The sequence below is a fragment of the Rhamphochromis sp. 'chilingali' genome, assembly GCF_963969265.1.
Source record: "Rhamphochromis sp. 'chilingali' genome assembly, chromosome: 18".
Taxonomy (NCBI): Eukaryota; Metazoa; Chordata; class Actinopteri; order Cichliformes; family Cichlidae; genus Rhamphochromis; species Rhamphochromis sp. 'chilingali'.
Genome location: NC_137945.1, coordinates 20,663,899 through 20,689,230, shown reverse-complemented (window position 1 = coordinate 20,689,230; position 25,332 = coordinate 20,663,899). Strand labels below are relative to the sequence as shown.

The following is a 25,332-nucleotide window of genomic DNA, read 5'->3' as shown; positions in this document are numbered from 1 at the left end:
GCTCTACCTCTCCCACAGGTAATGAGGGGTGGGGGGGCCCAGGGGCACCAGATCAGAGGACCTGAAAGTGTGTACATGTTTGTGAGATACACCAGATGTTTGTGTATGTAAGGGTGGAGACTTGGCTATGATGCCTCTAGGTGAACAACCATTTGGAGAGTGGCTCACACTCAGACACGCTCATGCACACGCAGGCATCTGCTTAGCCAAAAACAAAATTAAAAATGCATCGCACATCAAGCATGGGAATGATAAACTTGCCACAACTGTGTTTACCATTGAACCATGAGAGATCTGAGAAACGCCACTCACACACAATCATCATCTTGTCAAAACTTCTTGAAGTCCCAGTGTGCACTGCTGCCAAGACCAAAACTGATCAAAACTCCTTTTGTGTTCAAGAGAGCCTCACAATTTGACATCAAAACCACAGCATTGGTTTTGGCACTTCAGAAAGCACCCAAAATCACTTTTTTCATCAAAGTAACATTGTCTTAGCACAACCAAATGCACAAATCATTGCATGACACAATCAAGCCGCATCATGTTTTCAGCTGCTGCCAAATGGTGCACTTGCTCTGTTTGATGATTTTTATGATTCTTGCGCCCGTCATACAGCAGAGAATTGAACGTGATAACTAACAAAATTGTCACCTTGCAGCTGTGTGCCCCACCAGGTGAGGCTGCAGTTTAAACACATGTCAGTCAGTCTAATGACTTACATAGTCAAGACCCTGAACCTACCTATTAGATGGACACCAAAGATTAGTGTCAGCATGTTCTCCTAGGTTACAGGAAAACAGAGTGCAGTGAAGATGCGGTCATTGCTATGCTTTTAATCCCTCTATTTGTGTTACATTTTCAAGTAATTAAAAATCTCTGGCCATCAAAATGTAATCAGAAGTGTGAAGAAAATTCTCTCAAGACATTCAACAGATTAATGAAAATTTAATGGGATAGACAGCTTTTTGGGTATATATGCACTCATATGTATATTTTTTCTTTATACAATTATATAGAACTATAGACATATACAAATATTGTTTCTAATGTTGTTTTGTTATGCATTTACCTAATCATCTTATCTTCTCCCTCAAGACCCCCACCCACCCAAAAAAAAAGAAACAAAAAGAAAAGAAAAGCAATCTTCATCATGTTGGGTAGCAGGCAGGTTTTGGTGTGAAATCTCATCAGGAAGATTGGTTTGTCTTGTGTTATTAAACACTTTTCACAGGTTCTCTTATGCAAAAGCAAAAATCAAGCGAGCAACATATTTCTTACTATACAGCTGCTGTGCGATGGATAAAGCGGAGGTGCCTCTTGGGTTTTTGCTAAGTTGATAAGAATATCAAAGCCACGTTCATTAAAATTCCACCTGAAGTGGTTTCAATCACACGTTTGCCTTCAAAGTTATTTTGTTTACTAACATTCCTCCATGACTGCGTAAGTTTGCTAATTACATTATTTCATATATTAGCGTACAGTTTTATTGTATTTTCAGGTGATCATCAAAACTGAGGGAAAACCAGTGATCCAGCTCAAATAAATGAGAATTTTAAAGTTATTCTAGTTCAGAGCGGTGCTGTTTTTGATCAGTGATTAAAAAGAAAAATAAATAAACAAAGCTATAGGATGTAGGTTATCATGACACTGCCTGGTTTATATATTTAATACATCACAGTCAGCTAGCATAACTCTATGCATCAATGCATCTAATAAACAACACCTTAGGGAGTCTGAAGCTCTACTTTTGTTCAAAAATCTATTTTTAATCTATTTTTAATCTTTTAACGACTAGTCTTACACACATATTTTCTGAGTTTCTTTTTGTTTTATACTCTGATAAAGTGACTCAGACTATTCATGGAGTCCTCGCATGTCCCCTAGTTACCACAAGGAAGTGGCTGGAATCTAAGAGATTTCCTTGGTCCATAAACTACCAGCAAACTTGTGACCAGCAGGTTGCTGATGTGAAAGTGACTGAGCACAATTCTACTCATCTTCAACAACAACGATCAAAATGCCCTTGGCCATAACTGCTTTTCTGAGTGTGCTAAAGTGGAGCCATTCAGTGAGCTTGTACTGTGCAACTACTCTGTGTTTGAATAGGATTGTACAGCCCATTCTGCATTAAATTTTCTGCCCTTTTCACAGAAGTTTGAGTTATTTGCAAATATTATATGTGTAAGCAAGATTTTCACAGGAGTGAGAAAACCTTTAGGGTGATATAGAATGGCAGTTCCCTAAATGAATGGCCTTTTAGAATTTCACATTTGACAATGCTCTGTACTCATACTAACATCTTGTCATTGATGAAAAACACCACAGGATTCACGTACTCACATTGCAGGCCTAGTGATAGACTGGCGACCAGTCCAGGGTGTACCTGCCTTTCACCCATTTCTTTGTAATTTACAGTCTGGACTGTACAGACAAATAACCAGACCTTACTTGCCTTTTAATAAGCATATATATCCTACAGGGTAAGGCTCTGACTTTGTGTGCACGCATGCACCAAGCAACACTTCAGAGTATCTAGCCTACTTGGAATCTCCAAGTGGTATCCTGGTCTTTGGTTATGAGTATATACACTCAACAAAAATGTAAACGCAACACCTTTGTTACTGCTCCCATTCCCCATGGGATGGACGTAGAGACCTAAAATTCATTCCAGATACACAATATAACCATCCCTCCCAAACAGTGGTCACAAATCAGTCCAAATGTGTGGTAGTGGGCACATCTGCTATATTGAGATAATCCATCCCACCTCACAGGTGTGCCACATCAGGATGCTGATCTGACATCATGAGTAGTGCACAGGTGTACCTCAGACTGCCCACAACAAAAGGCCACCCTGGAATGTGCAGTTTTTTGCGCTATTGGGGGTCTGGGGACCCAGAACCGGTCAGTATCTGGTGTGACCACCATTTGCCTCATGCAGTGCAACACATCGTCGCATGGAGTCTATCAAATTGTCAATTGTGGCCTGTGGAATGTTGGTCCACTCCACTTCAATGGCTGTGCGAGGTTGTTGGATATTCGTGGGAACTGGTACACGCTGTCGTATACGCCGGTCAAGCACATCCCGAACATGCTCAATGGGTGACATGTCCGGTGAGTATGCTGGCCATGCAAGAACTGGGACATTCTCAGCTGCCATCTGCCCTGAACAATGTGAACCATGATTCATCCGTGAAGCGCACACCTCTCCAACGTGCCAGACGCCATCGAATGTGAGCATTTGCCCACACAAGTCTGTTACGGCGACGAGCTGGAGTCAGGTCAAGACCCCGATGAGGACGACGGGCATGCAGTTGAGCGTCCCTGAGTTTCTGACAGTTTGTGCAGAAATTGTTTGGTTGTGCAAACCAATTGTTCCAGCAGCTGTCTGGGTGGCTGGTCTCAGACGATCTTGGAGGTGAACCTGCTGGATGTGGAGGTCCTGGGCTGGTGTGGTTACACGAGGTCTGCGGTTGTGAGGCCGGTTGGATGTGCTGCCATATTCTCTGAAACGCCTGTGGAGACGGCTTATGGTTGAGAAATGAACATTCAATGCACGGGCGACAGATCTGGTTGACATTCCTGCTGTCAGCATGCCAATTGCACGCTCCCTCATTGCTTGTGGCATCTGTGGCATTTTGCTGTGAGACAAAACTGCACATTCCAGGGTGGCCTTTTGTTGTGGGCAGTCTGAGGTACACCTGTGCACTACTCATGATGTCAGATCAGCATCCTGATGTGGCACACCTGTGAGGTGGGATGGATTATCTCAATATAGCAGATGTGCCCACTACCACACATTTGGACTGATTTGTGACCACTGTTTGGGAGGGATGGTTATATTGTGTATCTGGAATGAATTTTAGGTCTCTACGTCCATCCCATGGGGAATGGGAGCAGTAACAAAGGTGTTGCGTTTATATTTTTGTTGAGTGTAATTGAGAAATACTTATTTATTCCTCTGCTGACTTTGCATGTTTGCTCACTTCCAAAGACACAATCTCTAATTTTTATTGTAGTTTAATTTTAATGGAGACATATGGAATATCAATCGAGAATCCAGGGGAAAAAATACATTACATATAAGTTATACATTGATTTTTTATGAAAAAAGCATTTTATCCTCAAGAAAAACAAGACTTAGTACTTGGTGGAAAAGCCTTTGTTGGCAAACAGATATGAGATGTTTCTTGCAGTTGGTCACTGTCTCAATCTCACGATGGATTTAGGCACTTTGCAGAATTTCTCTAAATCTTTTAGGTTTCTTGGCTGCTGCTTGGCAATTTGAAGATCCTGGTATCTCCACAGGTTTTCTATAGGACTGATGTCTCGAGACTGGCTAGGCCACTCTATGATCTAATTGCACTTCTTCTTTAGTCACTCCTTTGCTGGCTTGGCAACAAAGGAATTGCTTTTGGGTCATTGTAAAGCTTGATTTAGACTTCTAAGGGAAATATACATCCAGACTTGCATAGTAACGAGAAACTCCTGCCATCCCTACACTGCAATCTTCCACCCCATTCAAGACAAGGTATCCGTTGACCTGACATGTAGTTACATTTTATCGCAGGTGCACTTCAGGTTACGTAGAAGGTTGGAGCATGCAGTTAAAATGGGATTCCGGTTATGCTGTAAATTACAACATTCATTTTCTGGCTGAGGAAAAGATGTTTTTATCCATTGGTCACTCGATCCAATTAAGCCAAAAGCCCAGATGCATAGTGTTTCCTCCTCCATGCTTGACTTTGGGGATGGTGCTCTTTGGGTCATACTTGGCATTTCTAGTGCTCCAAAGGCTTCTTGAGCAGGGGGGACTTGCAGGCACTGTAAGTTTCAATCCATTAGCATAGTGTATCATCAGTAATGTTCTTGGTGACTCTGGTCCCAACTGCTTTCAGGTCATTAACAAGCTTGGCCTGTGTAGTTTTGGGCTGATCCACCACCTTTCTCTTAAATCAACCTCACTTGATCAAACCTCATGCAAGATCCTGCATGGAGCGCCAGACAAACATCCATGCCAGAATCCAAGGCACTATCAAACCAGCCACCAAATGTGAGGGCTCCACCAGACCAAGCTAGACACCTTCACAAGGTTAGGCAGGTGTTGTGGCTGATGTGCATATGTTCTTGTTTGATCACAGGTATTTAAGAAATGACAGCCATTGTATTACTTAGCGATAGTGAGCATAATAGTCTTCAGCTCAACTAAGTTTTGCACTAAAGTCTGTATTGCTTTTCTGCTCTCAAGTTACCCTCTGTGTGTCTGAAGAGCACAGCCCCACTCTCATGCAAACAGACAGTGACAAAGAGAGGAGAGAACGGAACAGAAAAGCAGTCAGACACAAATCAACACTCACAACTGGGTTACAAGTGACATCCCTTGCCTGTATCCGTGCTCCTTACTATCAGACATAATTACTGCCAGAAATTCCATTACTGAAATTAACAATAGTTTAATTTATTTTTGAATAATTTACTGTCCACCAGTTCATTCATAATGGAAATGCCCTTTTTAAAAAGCAATTTTTTTGTTTTTATTGTAATAACTGTTTAACTAATTCAGCTAAAGAAGTAATCAAAAAAATAAATAAAATGGTACCAATGCAGAAAGCAGAAAGGAAAAGGCAGAGAGTGGGGAAGGAACACTTTCAGTGACATGGCAGAGTGAAGGCTACACAGACTAGAGAGCACAGTATGACAATAAAACAACTGGGGAATACATGTTCGGTGCAAATCAATGCAAATGTGATATAAGTGCTGTAAAAGGGTCTTGTCTGTTGTCTGATCTATATTTGTGATGTGTGAGAAATGTACCTTTACTCCAGAGGATATGTAGGTGGTCCTTATCCAGCGGCTGGTTCAGTATGATCAGACAGATCCTCTGTTTGCCTGAAAAGAACAGACACAAGGAAAAGGGGAAATGTGTAAATAATAAACAATCAGATAGAAAACACAGACGACTGATGGAGCATAATCAGTAACACGTAGCAAAATGGCAACGCTAGAACATGTCATTACTTGCGTGTTCAAATTAATACCTTTAAATCCAGACTGGAGAATACTGTTTGTGTTATTGAATATATTTAAAAATAATAATAAAGCAGCAATAACAAGGTTATTATAAGGCTCCACAAAGGAAAGAAGAAAATAAGAGAGAAGATTAAAAAATGAATTCATTTCAAGCAAGTCTTGGTTTCTTGAGAGATCAAAATTGGTTCCCACTCGATCCAATTAAGCTGCAAAGGGTTTGTTTGCAACAGCAGAAGATAACAAAACCTAACACCACTACGGATAGTGTGCATCCAGCTCAGACAGTGATTTCCCTTGATTATACTGCCTTTAATCTCTTTAATCAAGGTCACAATCAATGTCTGGATACCTACCATTTGTTAAAGAAAAATAAAGAAAATCAGTACCCACACTTGCACGCATTTCATTTTTTGCCATTTAAAATCTTTAACCTTAGTTGCATATCATACATGAAAACAAAGCTAAACCTTTTCTGTCATCCTCATCTCTCTTTCTTATCAGTGTACCTCTACGTTTCTTTGTTAAAGTCTCTCTCGTAGTGTTGCTTTTCATAAACCCATTTCTTTCCTGAAGCTCCCATCAATCTCGCTTTTAGCTTTTCTTTGCTCTGCTGCTAATGCAGATCCCCTGACTAATACTTTAGAATTGTCATTTATCTATCTGCAGGAAATGGGGAAAAAATGGAAACATTCATTGACAAAGTAAAAACAGAGCTGCTAGAAAAGCTTTAATGGACCAAAGACTAAAGCACAACCTTTCTTCTCCTCACCATCGCACTTTTCATGCTCATTTATCTTTCGCTCTCATGTCTGCTCTTATAAATGCTTTCCCATCAATGTTTAAGGCTTTCTTTTATAACAAAGCCAAAATGCTATCTGCAACTTGAAACACCACCTTGTGATTACTCTCTCCTAAAGCGAATTTATGTAAATTCCATAACTGCAAAACAAGAAATATCCAGTAAAGCCTGTATCCCCAGTTTCCCCAGTATGGAGGAAAAATGCAAAAGCATAGAAAGAAAATATATATATATACACTTCAGGTTTCATCATCAATTTCTCACAGCAAAATGTGCATCACCTGGGAAAAAAAGCTCTTTTTTGGGGGGGATTTTGGACCCTCAGGTGTAAAAAGTGCATTTAGGCTTGGCTGAGAAAGTGTGGAGAAATAAAACGTCCTTTGGGTTTGTGACTTTGTTGCAGCAGTGGGCTTGATGTTGTTAAAAAGTTCACATCACTAGAAGGTCATTTCCAATCCAAAAGCCAAACCCCAGCCGGCTATGGTAAAAAGTCGAGGAAAGGAAGAGAGGATAAAGAGGCGACACAAAGGAGGGGGGAAAGAGAGGACGATGCACGGGCGGGGGTAGGTGAGGGGGAGAAAGAGGAGGAGAAGATTTGTCAGTCTTGTCTCTTAATTGGCTGGAGGTGTACAGAGAACAAAAGGCAAACTCAACCAGCCGTGACTTTTCAGATAACCCTTCGACACACAAACACTCACCTTCCCACCCCACCCCCCACACACAAACAGACACACACAAGAGGAGGCGCGTATGGAACTCCAAAGTGTTCAAAATTAAATAAATAAATAAGTCATGATGAAATAAATAACTATGTGAATAAATAAGACACAGATATGTAATGTGAGAATGATATTGTGAAATAATTGAACACATTTTGAAAAAAAGCTCATTATTGTGAAATATATTGCATTCTGCTATAAAAATTTACTTGTTATTGTGAAATATTATTTCATGATCATTATTTTTCACAATAACAGAGATTATTCCTGAGGTATTTTATTTATTCCCAGCCGTTTTTAGTCCAAAATGACCTTTTTTCAAAGTCAGTCTTTATTTCAAAATCCCGTTTTTCCCAATGGCCTATTTATTTCATAATGCGACTTTTCAGCAGAATGACTTTGTCTGTCAATCAGTGTGAGTGGGCTTGACCTTTGCGCCTATTGGCTGATCGTTTACTATCGACTAGTTTTCCTGGATACCTGCTCCGCGGACGGCTGCTACAGGTAGCAAAAACGTGCTAGGTCAAAAGTCACGGAGGATGGCGGACTGGTGTGAACTTCAGTCAATTCTGCTCATTTTAGCAGATCAGATAGAGAGGGATCATTTACCTGTAGATACTGTTTTGAGTCGTTTAGATTATGTTTCTGAAATGCTTGGGATGATAATTGCTCTTCAAGATGTTAGCATCGATGACACCATTGTCGAAAGTTTAAGATCAATTCAGCACCGTGTTCGTTTGGAATACGCCGAGGAAGAACAGTCTTCAAATGTTGGTCGTCCACGTCTTGAAATCCCGGCTGCAGCACTCAGGACTTTAGTGCTGTCCGGTATAACCATCGGGGTAATTGCCGATATGTTTTCTGTGTCTCCGAGCACAATTAGGAGGAGAATGACGGAGGAAGGTCTAAGGTAAGTTTATGCTGTAATTTAACACCTGTGTGAGTCTGTACACAGCATTATTTAGATGTTGACCTTAATTATGACGTTTGATATTGAAATATTATCGCTTACTTTTTTATTGTGAATGTCTAAAATAAGCGTGGCAGCTACGGCTAATGCTATCGGCGCCATCTTGTTGTTGAGACACGTTTAGCTGGCGCAGTGTTAGCTGTTAGAGTGTGTTAACTCGGAGACTTGGCGGCAGTGGAACCTGTAGGAACCTTTTACACAGAGTAAACCCACCAGCTTTCCACAGTCTACTTACTTATCACATCTTGGTAGACAGCAGGGTCATTAGTGCTTTAAATAGTACATAGTTGAATGTTTAATTGCTGTTTGCAGCTAATTGTTCTCTGATAACACATAACAAAGTTGATGTTAAATAGCAAGTTTATTGAAATGGTTTTGTCTATTACAGCAGCGTTTTAAATATCATACTTTCTCTGGTGTCTTCAGTAAAGCTAAAACAAGAATACATTTACGTCCTTGGTTCTTTCAGGAAAACGTTTTGTTGAGACTTGCTGTTATACTAAAAAAAAAAAATTATGTGCAGAAAATCTGATAGGTATTCTTCTATTGGGAATGAGGACTTGGATGCAAAAGTGCTGGACATTCAGCGTCATCACCCAAATGCCGGCTGCAGAATGATGATGGGACATCTACGATCCAGAGGCATACACATTCAAAGTAAGCTGATATTGTTTGAATATCCAAACACCAGTTTCTGGCCCAGAAAGCATGTGTCAGTGTAGCCATGATGTGATATTATAATGTAGGCATCAAAAATGACTAGGCATGTTCGCATCACTGTTATGCAGTTATGTTCCTGTTTGAACCAGTTTGTACATGATTCTCTGTCCCTAGTAAATCTGTACAGCACCTGGATACTTACCTGAAGCAATGAAGATCTGTCTCATAAGCATTACAGTGTTTACAATACAGTCTTTTTGTAGTTGTTAGTACTAAGACATGATCTGTTTGTTAATCAGGATTTCGACTGATGGATTCAATGAGACGAGTCAATCCAGAAGGGGTCATGATGCGACGGTTATCTATTCAGACTGCAAGGCGTCGTCAGTACAGTGTACCAGCACCAAATCACCTTTGGCATATCGATGGAAATCATAAACTAATTCGGTCAGTACTTGCATCACCTTTTCCCTATTCCATTGAAGTAACAGAATGCATGTATAAAATTGTAAAATGAAGCCTTGAGTTTGTAAATGTCATCTTAAATGCTGTCATATAAGGCCATTTACAGGATTTGCTATAGTCATGTCTGAGGCTTTACATTATGCATGTGATTCCTTGCACTACAGATCTTTCTGTAAAGTGTTTAAGTTTCCCTTCTATTATTTCTTTTACATTCCTGTTATAACATGTTGTCACTTTATATGGAACTGAAATATTGGTCTTGCTTGTATGTAACTGGGGACATGACAATGTTTTTTCTTGTTTTGTTTTTTTTTTTAATTCTGCCTTGTCAGATGGAGATTTGTTGTCCATGGTGGGATAGATGGTTTTTCTAGGTTAATTGTCTACCTTAAAGCTGCCACCAACAACAAAGCTACAACAGTTTTTGATGGTTTCTTGTCAGCAATCAGACAATATGGCATACCGTCAAGAGTCCGGTAAGAGGTGTTTAACAAATACAGTATGTCAAAAAACTCTGTATTGGACAGTAGTTATATTCAGATTGTTACTCTCACTGACTCGGATCAAAACTTCTCTACTTTTTTTCCAGGTCAGACAAAGGAGGGAAAAATGTGAAGGTTGCACATTTCATGGTGCAGACAATGGGGGAGAACAGGAACTCTCACATTACAGGCAGAAGTGTTCACAACCAGCGGTAAGGACAAGTAAATTGATGGCCTGTCTTACATTTTTTTCACACATGCAATTGTAATAAAACAAATGGTTTCTGAGCATAATTGACTGGTTTTCACTGTGTCTTATAGCATTGAGCGCCTGTGGAGGGATGTATATGAAAACGTCCTTGACCTTTTCTACACAATCTTCACCCAGCTGGAGATTCAAGGACTGCTCAACCCTGGTGAAGAAATTGACTTGTTTGCACTGCACAGATGCTTTTTGCATCACATTCAACATCATCTTCAGTCATTCCAGGAAGCATGGAATCAGCACGGACTCAGAACAGCAAACAACCATTCACCTCTGCAACTCTGGTTGCTGCACAGAAAGGAGGGACAAGATTTGTCACAGGTACATGACTATTTGATCCGTATTTGTTCTTCTATGTAAAACTCTACTATCTGTAGTTGAGGTGAGTTTATTTCTACTGTTCGAGTTGGTGTACCGAATATTTCTCCTGTAAGTGAAAATGTCTCTCAAGCCATTCTCTCCTTTTATTCCATCTGTCAGGTATAGATGGCAATACTTTAAACAAAGTTAAATTTGTTATACCTGAAGAGAACCAATCCTGACCTAGAATGGGTGAATGAATAATTATGCCTAAGAAACTCACATAGGCCCTGACAGACTCAATAAGTCCATCTAGGAACAGCTGCAGGAAACACCTCTTCAGTTTAGATTTAAAACATGTGCATGCTCTTTCAGGTTGATGAGGATTATGGTGTGGACTGGACAGGACCACATAATCACCGCCCATCAAATGAGATCACCATTCCTGAGATTCAGCTCCCACGTGCACTGAGTGAACGAGAGCTTGCTGTGCTACCAAACAACAACGTTTCACTCAGTCAAGCTTTGGATACCTACTGTGAAACTGTTCAGTCACTCAAACTTATGTGTGATATCACACCGTAAGTCTTCAAAGTAAGCAGGTGCAATATGTTCACACCCCTTTTTTAAGTTTCTACATCTATGGCTTTGTAGCTAATACTGACTCAAAACAGCATAACCAATTTCATTTTCAACAAAACAGTGAGTGGCTATAAAACAGGATTTGTTTTACACAGCTGTCACTTTAATAAAAATAAGTGATTTGATTTGATATTCATTTCTTGGATGTACAGTACCGGTACATGTCAACTCTGAGCAGATTTAATACAATGCACACGGTACAGTAGTATAAAATCTTAATGCAAATAAATTTTCCAGTAGCGAGAATAAAATAAACATAATGTGTAATTTATAATGTACAGTGAACAACTGATTTTGTTTTCTGAACTCTTTTTAATATAAACTGACAAAAAGCAATAAATGCTCACCTCTACTGTGTATTTTACACTATCAAGTGTATTAAAGGAACTAGAACTCACTAGATTGTCCGTTTCTTTGAACACTGAATACAGTAATGTGATGCAAGAAAGAAAAATGGTCTAATCTTACCATGTGGTTATGGAATCAATCCTAAACCAGACCAAAACCTGAGTCAGTACAGTTGAGACACACCTCAATGTCCATCAGAAATGATTCATAGGTACAGTAGTGTGCAGGAAGACGTAGTACTTCAAAACAGGTGGAAGACTGCTGTTGACCACTTCCACAGTCATTTCTCTCTGCAAGACTTCCCATCCTGTCCAAAACTTGATGAGGGCTTTTCGTTGTGCACAAGACGCTGCAATGGAACATTGTTTTGAGCTATAATGACATCCTATATTCATTATTTTGAGTCTTTTATGGAGAAATACCTTAAAAGATGAACAATTACATAAAGAGCACAAGACATTTTTGCCCCACTCAAATTGCTGTTGTAGCTGTCATAGATATTTTTATGGTAACAAAGCTAAAAGTAGTTACATACAATTATAATGCAACTGATAATGCCACCACTCTGTTTTTTATGTATTGCATGGAGGCAGTATGGAGCAAATAAGAAAACAAAATTATACTATAGTGTACTTTGTTAATGACCCGAGATCACTGGACTGTATGTAATTTACCAAAGTATAATCAGAGAAAACCAATAGCAAAATACCTATCGCAGCAGACTTACCATTTTCAATGAAGGACCGAAGGTAGCCTGCCACTCTGCATTTATCCTCAAGAGAGCATTCCTCTTCCTCCTCATCTTCATCTTCTGTGGCAGGCCACACTATCCTTTCTAGAATAGACTGCATAAAATAGTTCACCTTGGTTAATTTTTTCTCTTAAATGCAACAAGATAAAATAAGCTTAATTTGTCATTTTATATCTTTACTTATCTTGTAGTCTTAAGAGCGTCAGCAACATTAGGTGTATTTTTATTAAATGTAACCCAGCTGTTCGACTAGCCCAAGCATACAAAATAGTATATTGATGTTTTGTGTCAACAATTAATGTTCATCCTTCATAAATTAACCAAATACCTTTACTATTCAGATGTTAAAAGATGTGACCTGACTTTACCTCACAACAGGGAGCAGTCTCTGATTCCCTTGGTAAGAAAAAAGAATGATGTCTGATCTTTCTGTCAGAAGCGGCCATACCATGGTCTCCTTAAGCCCTTTCCTCAGCTGCTTGACTTGACGGCTTGTTCGTGTTATGACCTACAACAGTGAGACCAAACCAAAACTGAAGTGTGAGTCCGTAAAGTAAAACACACTTTAAATGTTAAATACTTAAAGAACATCCACTGTACTGATAAAGCATTTCAAATGGCCTCCAAAGAGATTTTTTTAATGTATATGAAAAATGTACTTATTCACATCCAAAGGTTTGATTTGCTTTTCTATTTAAAATTTACATTTATTGGGGAGAGTAAGTCCGTACTCACAGCGTGGAATAGCAGACGTTCATACAGCCACTTTCTATTGGTTTGTGTGACACCTGGCAGGTCCCAAGCCAGGGCTAGCTCGAGAACATTTCTTCGTTCCAGTTCTGTTAATTCAGCAGTGCCATCAAGCTAGGACAGAGGGAAAAAAATTAGTCAGTAGTAGGTACTGATGGCTATTCAATCTTGTCTCTAAATTTAATATTTAGTGAAATAGTAATTCTTTAAAATAATGGTACAAAAATGCAAACCAGCTGAATAGTGCTGCGGATATCAATATCAGGGCAATCCTCAATCTGAACTGTAGCTGTTTCAGGTGAGCCACCAAAAAGGACATGGATGATTGCAGGACTTATACCAGACACACACGGTCCACCATGAATGAATGAATGTCCCATTATTCTTCCTAAGATCAAACATAATAAATTCACTTAGCCTAACATTGCATGGGGGTAAAGACAAACAGTTTTGTAACTGTATTCAATCTAGTTTTCATCTTTATGGTTACAGTTAGGATAATGTAACACAAGTAATGCTTTTTCCTTTAGTGCTGCACATGTATTATTTTAAATTACTATTCCTCTTATTTCTGTACATAACTTTCTTACCTGCCACCAAAAACATGTCACTCTCAAGCAAGGTCTGAGAAGTGGATGGAGTCAAGTGTTCTGGCTCACCGTCAAACAGTCTTGTAAGATCTGTGTTCCCTGAAAAGAGTACATCTAGGTTATGGTGAGTATGAGAAATCCAGGCAGTAATTTTAACACAATTAACTCATTTACATAACAAATACATTTTCTTTACATGAATAAATATTCTCTTATTTAATCCACTATACATGTGCCCAGTCTACCAAATACCAAAATTCAAATGCAAACCAGACTGTACTAGAGAAACTGCCTTTGAGAAGAAGAATCTCTTCACCCCTTCTCCAACAGCAACATCCCCTAAAAGGAAGAAGGAAAAAAAAAAACTTGTGAAGTTTCGGATTAGTCAGTCACTGGATTTCTAATGTTTTCACAATACAGAAAAAATACCTTCCAGTTTGCAGCTGACAGGGCCCGCCCACTCTACCTTTGGAGCTTTGTAGAGGGAGATAAGTGATCTCTGTTGATCCACAATACTTTCCCGCAAGTCCATTTGCAGGACTACTGCCTTTCTTGTCTCATACTTTGAAAGTAACTCGGACTTGTAGAGCCAGGCTGCTCTGGTTGCATCTTGTTCACATTTCCACTCTGAAAGGTACACATTTGTATGGATCACATGAATCAAAATAAATAAAATATATGTATTTTTTGCCATTTGTCTGGTATCTTCCTAACTTAATTCCTGTCACTACCTGGTTTTTCCCCTAGAAGTGACATTTCCTCATCTTGATGAGATGCATCTTCCTGCACTACCACCATATCACCTGACGATTGCTCTGCTCTTGCTGAGGTTATGGTGGATTCCAAGATGATACTATCTGGTTCCTCTACCCCGCAGGACAGATTCCAGGCATCACTGTTGCTACAGGATGGGACCTCTGACCTTGCTGTTGTACTACGAGTCTGCCTAGCCTGACTTTCAGTAACAGACTGAGGTTCAGCACCACTCAATGAACTGTGAGAGGGATTGGCAGAGATTTCAGCATCCATCACCAATATATACAAAGTGGACTTACTTAGTTTCCACACTATATACTAAAATATATAGAAAATCAAAGATGTTCCTTACCTTGTGCATTTAGTGATGTGGTTTTTCATTTTATTTAAAGGAATGTTAATGTCACAATTCAGGCATTTTGTGGGGGGTCCGTGTTGCTGGAGGGTTGTCAGGCTCTACAGAGAATATGGAGATAAAAATATATATATACATTTGGTGCATACTGTGATAAAAAATGTTTTGACAGTTCTGCAATCGCATTTGCCAACGTGAGAAGCAGAAACAAATTGTAAACACAAAATTACATATCTCCTTCTAAACCTTTTCTAAGAATTGCTTACATACACATTCAGAACCATTATTACTCATATGCAGTCATGTTTCTAACCAGCTGACAGCTAAAGTGATTTGACACATAGTTGAGCTTAGCTAGCCATTTGAACTAGTTTATTAATACATGCAAATAACATATTCTGACCCTAGTCATTACTCACGTCTTCCAAATCAATACTTTTCTGCAGTGGCCTTATATAGATCAAAGCTTGTCCAATTCCACTCAATGGACTGCGGAGATATCGCACTGTATATCCAGTGTCTGGGCTTGGGATTGTGCACAGGTTACGGCTTCGTGTTGTACCAGAGATTCTCAGCAGTTCAAACCCTCCTGTGTCTTTAAGCTGAGGGAAGGTATCCTCAATCTTTGCCTTGACCACTTCTGGGTCATCATCCCTTCCTATAAAACACATTACTTGCTGTACATTTAGAGCTGGGCGATAGAACGATAACGATATGTATCGCGATATAACTTTTACTCGATAGAGAAATTAAGCTATCGCGATAGACCTCGCCGCTCTTGTCCTCTTAAAAAAAAAAAAAAAAAAAAAAGTCAGCCAATCCAAATTAAGTAGCGCAGAGCCGAACCAATCACAGCCGCAGCGTCACGTCGCGTGACTTGTTACGTACAGCACAAGTGCCAAGCCGCACGTGTGTTTGTTTGGGAAGCAGCCAGCGGGTAATGGAGCCAGCGCCTAATGGAGGAAATGAGTGTGCCGACTAGAAAAATCAACCGAGCGTGACCGAAGAGAAAACAGATGATGGTTCCAACGCCGGAGAGATTGTCGAACGGAAGAGCCATAGAAGTTCCGTAGTGTGAAGGTATTTCGGCTATTTCAAGTCTGACAAAAAACAGAGTAGCGTGCACTGTAAATTGTGCCGAAAGCAAGTCTGGAAATACAATAAACTGGTGCATGCGTCACACTGTGCGCCACGTTATTGTTTCGGTGAAATTAACTTCTACAATACTGTTACTGTTAATTCTACTCTCTGCAGTGTTTAAATGCTTACATATACACACAGTTACTGTCCCTCCACACATACGACTCTGTTCTGCTTCTATGCCCCAGCTTTGTTTACTTTTTCAGACCGAGGCTTCTAGACTTCTGATTGGCCAACATTTCTGCACGGTTAGGAATCTAGCGCCACCTGCTGCTTTGGCATGTTCATAGCAGCGTTTTCTTTCATTTCTGCCTTTATGTGTGGACGGGATTATTTTTTAAAACGAAAACGGAAAATCTCCGTTTTCAAAAATACCCGTGTACGTGTGGACGTAGCCTCAGTCTCTGACTGGAAGCGCTAATTCGTCATTCGGCTTTTGTCAGACTAAAGTAACTGTTAAAACTGTTTGAAAAGCTAAGCTATACAACAAGGAGAGATTGAGAATTTCCTTTTAGTTCTCAGTTTATTGGATATTGACAAAAGTTAGTCAGTTTTGTCTGTTCTTCTGTAAAACAAACTAAGATTTATTTTTAGAATTAATATTTTGTTTCTAAGTGGAATTGACAATTTAGTCTGTTTCGTTTGTTCTATTTTGAAACTTAGACGCTTTAGCGGCTGCCTTTTGTGTAGTTTGCAATATTTGTCTTTATCTATCTGAAAAAGTCTCATGTTCCTTAAGTACATCTACCCTGTTGAACTTATTATGGGAAATAAATATTTAAATAAAAACAAGCTGCTGATTATTTCACATTTTACTTGTGAGCAACGGCACATTTAAATCTTACAAATATAGTTATTTGGCTTATATCGTGATAGATATCGTTATCGCCTGAAATGAAAAAAACATATCGTGATATGAAAAAATCTCATATCGCCCAGCTCTATGTACATTACTACAAAAATGGTACATATAACAGTAAAAATGTAGTTAAACTGAATCTTGAAATATTAACAAATGACATGTAGCATCACCTTGGAATGAAATCCGTTTCTCTCCAAGTCCAGCTGCTGCTAGGTCAAATTTGACTGCTTTAGCTGGCACTGTGTCTGACATATGATCATGTAAACAGAAGAAGGTGTGTGTGTAAATGGAGCGGCATGCTTTCTTGGAAGAATGCGAGGTCAGAGATGAAAGTGGCGCTGAGGAAGGCCTCACTCTGTAAGGGGCAAACAGTCTTGCGACTTCAGCTTTAAAAGGGGAAAAACAATATTATAGAAAACATTCTAAAAGCTTAGATTAATTGCTACTTAATTTGCAAGTATTATACCCGCTTACAAAATCACTACATTGAACTAGAATTGCTTTATTTTCATTCACATAGATTACTTGACTTCCATATTAGCAGAGAAAATAAGACACTTTAAAACGACATGATTTAACTATTACCTACAACAATGTAAACAGTGATACAGACATTAACCCAGAAGACGATTATCTTCTCTTACCTAATTTATTAAGTTCTTTGCTATGATAAAAACAGTATAAAAAATTTGTGACTGAACTGATTAAAAAGCTCATTTTTGGCAGACAGACTAACCAAGCAGTAATAACATCGTTACTTACCCTGAACAGCGTTTCGTGGAGTGGAGCTAGCTGTGATAGCGTTAGCGTTTGCTAACGTTAACATTGTGATGTTTTGATGAGAACTTGGACCAGGGACCGCTTCATCTCCAGTATGCTGCTGCAACACTCTCTCAGACTGAGGTGAAGACGTACAATCTAAGCGGTTAGCAACTTCTCTGAGTAACTCAGAAACGGACTTGTTTCCTGCAGCCATGCCCTTCACAAGAATTGATACACCTGTAACGTTATTCGCGCCCAGTGTTTTGCATTTGTCGGTGCCTTAAGTTTATCTTGAGCTGCATACTGCCGCCAGCTGCATAGGAGACGCATTGCTCCATTAAACCTAAATCGACAATTCATGTGCTATTACTTATGTCTGAGTAAAGGAGCAACCAATCACACGAGTGGCTCCGCCCTGTCTCTCTTGATTGACAGACAAAGTCATTCTGCTGAAAAGTCGCATTATGAAATAAATAGGCCATCGGGAAAAACGGGATTTTGAAATAAAGACTGACTTTGAAAAAAAGGACATTTTGGAATAAAAACGGCTGGAAATAAATAAAATGCCTCAGGAATAATCTCTGTCATTGTGAAAAATAAAGACCATGAAATAATATTTCACAATAATAAGTAAATTTATATAGCAGAATGGAATATATTTCACAATAATGAGCATTTATTTCAAAATGTGTTCAATTATTTCACAATATCATTCTCACATTACATATCTGTGTCTTATTTATTCACATAGTTATTTATTTCATCATGACTTATTTATTTATTTAATTTTGAACACTTTGGAGTTCCATAGGCGCGTGGCCTTTCCTGCACTCCGTTTCAAAGAAATGTCACCTTGGGATTCTCTTAAAAGTGCCAGACAGCATAAATACTACAAACACGCGTGCACACGCGCGCGCACGTACAGAGTATCCAAAACACATAAGCTAGCACAAAGATATTCCAGAAATAAGTATTTATAATTAAAATGATGAAATTTAAAAGGCTAACTGTGCACACTAGGGATTTTAAAATGCAGACATCCAGGGGCTGTTCTTATATCCTCCTCAGAGAGTCTAGATAAGCATTTCCTCCAAGAGATTAAACTAAGGAAGCCATATAAATATATCCTAAAAGTGTATCGCTATACTGTGCACTTGGGTAAAAAATAAATAAAAAAAATGTATGATGCTGGGAATCTCAGGCACATCTTTCACCTTTAATAGCAAGTGACAAATTTATCCACAAAATTATAACACCGGGGGTGTATGTGATTTGTTGCTTCTGCATCATTCTGCGGATTATTTGCACACCCAGAGAAATCTCTAGCCTAAATCTTGGATTTGTACAGTGAGCAAATGCAACATTGCAGCCTGTAACGCTTATCTAACATGCTTGAGTAAACATTTGTTTCAATGAATGCTTCAAAACTGCTGATAGCTTCCTGACATGAGTGAGTGTCTCTTGACTGATGTCGGTCTCCGTGTGGTACTGATTTTCAAGCTGTACACAAATAGAAAATCAACAGCAGTTCCGTCTTCCTGCGTTGCACAAACAATGCACGTGTGTGAGAATGTCAAGTATATACAAACATACCCTGTGCACACAAGCATGCAGCAAAAGTACGCCTCTGCAGTTGAACAAGATGATTGTAGTGCTTTAGACAACAATAAATGAGATGTGACTCAAATGTGCTTTAATGTAATAAATATTTTGATCAAATATGCTAGATAATTCATTGGAGACCATCGCAAGTTGAAAGAGTGCCTTCAAATTATTTATTTCGTATGTCAATGGCAAAACTACAAACTGGGTCAGTTTAATGGAGAGAAACAGCGAGTACGTGCTGAAAGGCAGAAAGCTGCGAATATGCACTCATTGCCCACTATATTAGCTTCTTAACATGAATATCGAATCAGCTAATCAAGTCAGGCATTCGAGATGACCTGCTGAAGTTCAAACTGAACATCAGAATGAAGAAGAAATGTGACTGAAGGGAGTTTAGACAGTAGAAGTTCATAAAAACACTGCCTGGTCTGGGTCTGATGAGACGCCTGATCACTACTTAGTATCAAGCGAACATTGTTTAAACACCACAGACTCGTATTGTTGCCAACCAAGTCCATCCCTTAATAACCAGTGTATACCAATCTTCTGATGGATGCTTCCAACAGAATAAGACATCCTGTCACAAAACTCAACTCTACTCAAATGGCCTCCACAATCATCAGATCTCAGTCGAATAGAGCACCGAAGGGATGTGGTGGAACGGGAGATTGACATCATGGATGACAAATCTGAAAAATTAAAGCATTTCTGAATCCAAACGGGGGTCCAATCTGGTACTAGTGAGGTGTACCTAATGAAGTGGCTTGTGAGTGCACAGCTCTTTATCATAAGACACTTTTAAAACAACTTCTGTAAATATCATAATTGTTGTTTTCAGTCATACGCAAGTCAATTAAAGTTAACTTACTAATTACTTTAGCTCAATTGAGTACAAGCTTGCGATTGTGATTATATTTTATGATCTGATTTAAATCCCTATATTTAGCCCACTCTCAATATAACTGCGAGACAAACTATAAGCATGCAGCTTAATCGTAACATTAGCATTAATAAATGCTCAGCCTAGAGCCAACACAGTAACTGATGAACAGAGGCAAGCAAACAGGTTTTTGTTGTTGTTGTTGCTTTATTCAATTAATATCAACTCATTTATAGCAAACTGTTCCCAAAATGTTCCCATGTTCAGTTAAACCTTCATTTCCTTCTGTTTCTTACCTTATTGCTAAGAATTTCACGTTCATACAAAATAAACCCAGTAGCGCTTTTTTGAAAACAGTTCTTGACATCCCAGCTTGTTTTTCTTAGTCCACGTTCTTATTTGGTAATGCATTTTTTACATTCCACTCTATGAACTGTGAGGCATACACAAGAAGAGAGACCAGCAGTATAGCTATCCAAACAGTAGCAGGTTGGAGTAGAGTGGTTAAAAAAAAAAGACAACATTTCAAGAAATGACTCCAAGAATGCAACAAATGCCACAGAGCACCAAGACTGATTAAAAGGACGATTTTTCTAGGACTCAGACCTCAGATTCATCTTATCAGTAAAACTACACACAGTGTGTGCCTGTGATAGTTAGATGCCAAGGAATCCAGAAAGAATGAGAAAAGCCAGACCTCAGACAGTGCTCAGCATACCGTGGATATAACATTTTATCATATCTTTCATATCTTTCTGTGGAAGAATAATATTTCTAACCTGGGTCAAATTTTCATAAAATGTATTAACTCACCACCAATGACCCGAAATATACTCTTCTACTCCATTATGTTATACGTTGCTTTATAAAGTAATCCGTGGTTCACTGAAACAGATGCAGCAAACATTTATCGAAACACAGTATAAGGTGAATACAACTCAAACTAACTTGAAAGTTGATATTTGCCATGATGACTTTTATTCTTCAAAACAGCCTGAACTCTCTTAGGCAAGCTTTCTTCTTTAAGTAGTCTTCGTGAATCTTTCTCCCGGCTTCTTGAAGGTCGTTTCAAAAGGCTTTTATTCTGCTCTGTCAAGGTGATCCCACACTGCTCCAATAATTTTGAGGTCCCGGCTTCTACATAACATATTTTCCATTGGGTATTGTATGTTATCTGACTGTACATCCCTATTTCCATCAGTTTCGACAAGATCTTAAACACTACTGAATGAAAGGCAGCTCAAACCATGACAGAGCCATGACAATTCTTAATTTTGGCTTTCAGTTGTTCAGTTTCCTTAAACTTTTTAAGAGCAAACCGCACACCATGCTGTAATATGCCAAGTTTATGTTTAATAGCTTTTTGGAATTCACCTTGTTAAGGCAAAAATATTATTTTATGTCTGTCAAACTGAGTTATCTTTGGCATTTTTCATGGACTGAACTAAACAAATGGAAACAAATGTGTGTGTTATGTGTAGACACAACACTGATTCATTCTTTAGGTAGGTAAAAAAAAAATGGCTGGCTCCTTGGATGCAAAACATGAAGAAATGAGGGGAACCCTCGAGACTTTTGCACAGTACCCAACTTTTGCAAAGCTTCTTTTCCATTTCTGTTCATGTGGTCAGTAAGGTGGATTATTCTACTTTGTGTTCCTGGTTAGGTCAAAGCACGGTATTAATAGTGGAATTCACAGAAGAGCTGTTGCAGCTGACTGCATTAGATTTTAGCTAATAAAATGAGTACAGTTGTCAGGAATTACATGGAACTAATAAATGTAACTCGAGCCTGAGGAAAGTACAAGTGTCTGCTGTCTGTTCTACAGGCCAAACTGTTGTACGATCCCGTTGACCTTTACAGGTCTGGTAATAACCTGCCCTTCGGCTCACATCAGCTTTCCTTCCTCGAAGCTCATACCACCAGAGAGCTCACATAAACCTTGACCTGAGAGCAGTGGCTAAAGGCAGATATAACCAGCTTCCTTCTCAGGTCTGTAGGGCAGCCAGCCATCTGGAGAGTTTCTTTTTTAGGAGCATCACTGGGTACAGGACATGTCAGATTATCGTTAGGGTAATGAATTCTATTGTAACGTGTTAGCTTGCCTTTGGAAATGAGATAATAAATGTGCTATGTACTGAACTTAGACACATTTAATATGGATCTAAAATGTTTTGTTGGAACAAGGAGAATTTATGTGATGTCAGGCATTTCATTCAGACGCAAAAAAGATGATTAGATTTTAGAAAGATCAAACTTAATTAAACCACCCCTTTAAAGCAAAAACATCAAAAACCCCTTTCAGCAAAAGAGAAGGGAAGGCATGTCTCATACATATGTACACTGTTGTCATGAAAGTGCAAGTGATTTGTTTTTGAGTTCTAATTCCCCAAAGACCGTGTGTCGGAGTGAGTGGGAGAAGCAGAGGGAGGAAGACAAGTGTGACAGTGATGCGAGTAAGCGTGAATTTTGATCAGATGCATTGAGATCGTCTGTGTGTGGGTGGGTGCCTCACGCAAGAGTATAGTTTGTGTATGACAAAACAACAACAACAACTGAAAAAAAGAAGACATATGCATCTGTGCATGAACCTTCAGATTTGATTGATTGTGTGCATGTGTTTTTCTGGTGAGGGAATGTGAGTTTGAAAGGCAGTACCTGAGGGCAGCAGGCAGTCCAAAGGTGTCATCTTTTCATCCATGGCTAGGATCCACAGCAGCCTGTCTTCAATCAGTCGACTCACTTGGACTTGAGGAGAACAGGGCATATGTTGCTGCTATTCTTCCTTTTGTCCGTCTGTTTTCTACTTTTATTCTTTGCTTGTAAGCCGACAAAGAAAGAAAGTCATTTAAATGTCTACCTCTGACCGGGCTTGTACTGAACTATTAATTCTCCCTAAAACAAGAAAACTGATTAAAAATACAAACATCCACATGGAAGCTGCATTTGTAAAATGGTAAATGGCCTGCATTTGTGTAGCGCTTTTCTAGTCCCTAAGGACCCCAAAGCGCTTCACACTACATTCAGTCATTCACCCATTCACACACACATTCACACACTGGCGATGGCTAGCTACATTGTAGCCACAGCTGCCCTGGGGCGCACTGACAGAGGCGAGGCTGCCGGACACTGGCGCCACCGGGCCCTCTGACCACCACAAGCTATGCAACTTCAAGGTTTACACGCATGTTTCAAGACACAATACCGACACAACAGGGTTGCAACTAATAACTATTTTTCTTTGCTAATATATCTGTCTTCTTTGACTGATGGGTCATGTGGACTTGGCTGAAAATGTAAAAACCTACTGTCAAAATTGTCAGCAAATTTGCCTCAGTCTTCTTGTTCATGTCAATAATCTTCTGGTTTAACAACAATGACAAACTGATGTGATGATTTTTTTTAAATTTTCTTGCTGATTAAATTAATCAATGAATCAAACACAATACCTGTGAAAAATATAACACCATCTGTATACTAGAGAGGAACTAAAGTTAAAAATGGAGCCCAGGTAGTTAATGATTGACTAATCTATTAACAGAAATCTTAACACCCAACCCTTTTTCTCAAATGTGTGGCTCTTGCATATCTGATGTGACAGCAAACTGAATATCTTTTGGGCAGGTTGGAATGTTTTAAGGTCATAATATATGACAGATTCATTAAAGGAAAATTAAAAGCTGTGACTCTGTAAACTGTACTTTATATGAAAAAAGAAAGCAACAACCCTGTAGATAACCAGGGCATATAAACGACCAAAAAGGCTAAATACGCCTAAAACCTCACGAACCAGCTGATGACAGCACTAAAACAAATGTATACTTCACCTGGATCTGCTCACCTTCCAGCTTTAGCAACCAAAGCAGAGCAAACTACGAAAGAAAACCAAGTGCAGCAGGGTTTAATGATCATTATAGTACTCTGAACTCAGCTGAACCTTTAACAGCTAGCCCTCGATAACGATCAGACCCTCCCCTCACGGTGGACTCTCAAAGATATAGTGCAGGCAGTTTTTTATTTTCTCTTTCTAAAATGGATTTATTGTTTAATAGTGGGCAGTTTTCCTGTCTTTCTCCCTCATTTCTCTTTCTCTTTAATACTCCATACACACTCTGGACTCAATGAAAGTACATTGCATCGTCTCGTTACCTCTTTAATACTAACCGACAAAGAAAATTAGCTCTTGTCACATATTAACACAGCCCTTCTCTTAAGTGCGCGACCTAAAGATCGTTCATTCATTTCCACAAGCATTTCTCCCACTTCACGTGCAACACGTGACGAAGAGAAGTCCTCCCGTCACAGACACAACAGTCCGACTTCAACAAAAGCGACACATAAACACTCTGACTTCACACTGTGAAGCTATCAGTGCTTTACTTTAAAAGAAATCCTTTATACACTCACAGACTTAATCCGCTTCCGCCATTGATGGAGTAAACAGTCAACGAGAGGGAAGGATGCGTGCAGAGAGGGGAATGAACAGCGGCTCGTGATTGTTATGGTGACCCCTAGAGGCCAAGCGTGGAAATGGCGCTTCTTTGTGCTCTCAAATGGGAATTCTCCAAGGTAGTCCCAGGGTTTCTTAAGGAAACCTGAACAATTATAAATAATTTAACCTGACAGTTTGATTTATTTCTTTTTTCATTTTTTTTACTATATAAGAGGAAATAACTGCTGTTCTCTCTCCTTTAAGTTTACCTGCACTATCCATGCTATAAGGACAGCGAAAAGATGTCAAATTTAATAACTACGCAACAGAACAGCTGTGTTTTTCATTAAAGATGGCAAAACAAATCACATTCAAAAGCTTGCTGTGCTGTCATATTGTGTTTACATGTGGCGTTATATGTAAAATTTAAAAATGTTAAAATGTCGGGGACCCCTGAAGCAAATCTGCACTATTGTCAACGACCCGTGCTTTAGTTTAATGAAGCATTAATAGTCTGACATTTACATGCTTCATTGATTTAGCAGGTGTAGTCCTGCTTTAAGAAAGTACAGAATTGTGGTGGATTAACCCGTATCCCAGTGTCTTTATCATGCTGCCATTCAAAGGTAGACATGAATGATTTTGAAAATTTGAAACATCTACATCAGTTCTCATGTCTGTATGAGATGTATAGCAAGATATGATAAAACATTTCTGTTTTTTCAGTTGTTTTTCTGGCTGTTAAGGTTTCTTAGACATGTAGATT

General features: G+C 39.1%; 2 protein-coding genes and 2 long non-coding RNA genes across 8 annotated transcripts in view; 2 read left to right on the top strand and 2 right to left on the bottom strand.

Moving 5' to 3' along the window:
* The window catches only part of tpk1 (thiamin pyrophosphokinase 1), a 123,112-nt gene extending 98,477 nt beyond the window's left edge, over nucleotides 1–24,635 (bottom strand). For 3 of the 5 annotated variants that reach the window (XR_013969767.1, XM_080865729.1, XM_080865730.1), the window contains exons 1-3: nucleotides 24,542–24,635; nucleotides 22,793–22,953; nucleotides 5,818–5,892 (exon numbers count right to left, since the gene is read on the bottom strand). Coding sequence is in view for 2 of the 5 variants with exons in the window: in XM_080865729.1 (XP_080721855.1) it covers nucleotides 5,818–5,892; nucleotides 22,793–22,901 (184 nt within the window). In the remaining 3 variants the exon portion in view is untranslated. Of the gene's footprint in view, nucleotides 1–5,817; nucleotides 5,893–22,792; nucleotides 22,954–24,298; nucleotides 24,520–24,541 lie in introns of those variants that run through there. The other 2 variants (XR_013969768.1, XR_013969769.1) reach the window with 2 other exon arrangements.
* LOC308386292 lies at nucleotides 8,368–10,141 on the top strand. Its single transcript, XR_013969771.1, has 3 exons — nucleotides 8,368–8,461; nucleotides 9,045–9,628; nucleotides 9,979–10,141. It is a non-coding gene; the product is annotated as an uncharacterized lncRNA (long non-coding RNA).
* Nucleotides 10,254–11,204, top strand: LOC308386291. Its single transcript, XR_013969770.1, has 3 exons — nucleotides 10,254–10,340; nucleotides 10,450–10,714; nucleotides 11,069–11,204. It is a non-coding gene; the product is annotated as an uncharacterized lncRNA (long non-coding RNA).
* Nucleotides 11,438–22,324, bottom strand: LOC308386288 (uncharacterized protein). Its single transcript, XM_080865728.1, has 12 exons — nucleotides 17,058–22,324; nucleotides 15,305–15,543; nucleotides 14,883–14,986; nucleotides 14,506–14,768; nucleotides 14,204–14,401; nucleotides 14,027–14,113; nucleotides 13,775–13,873; nucleotides 13,418–13,572; nucleotides 13,170–13,298; nucleotides 12,803–12,942; nucleotides 12,411–12,528; nucleotides 11,438–12,032 (listed from the first exon to the last, which is right to left on the bottom strand). Exons 1-11 carry the CDS (start codon nucleotides 17,137–17,139, stop codon nucleotides 12,519–12,521), a joined length of 1,506 nt encoding a protein of 501 aa, XP_080721854.1. The 5' UTR covers nucleotides 17,140–22,324; the 3' UTR covers nucleotides 11,438–12,032; nucleotides 12,411–12,518.
* Nucleotides 24,636–25,332: the final 697 nt, after the last annotated feature.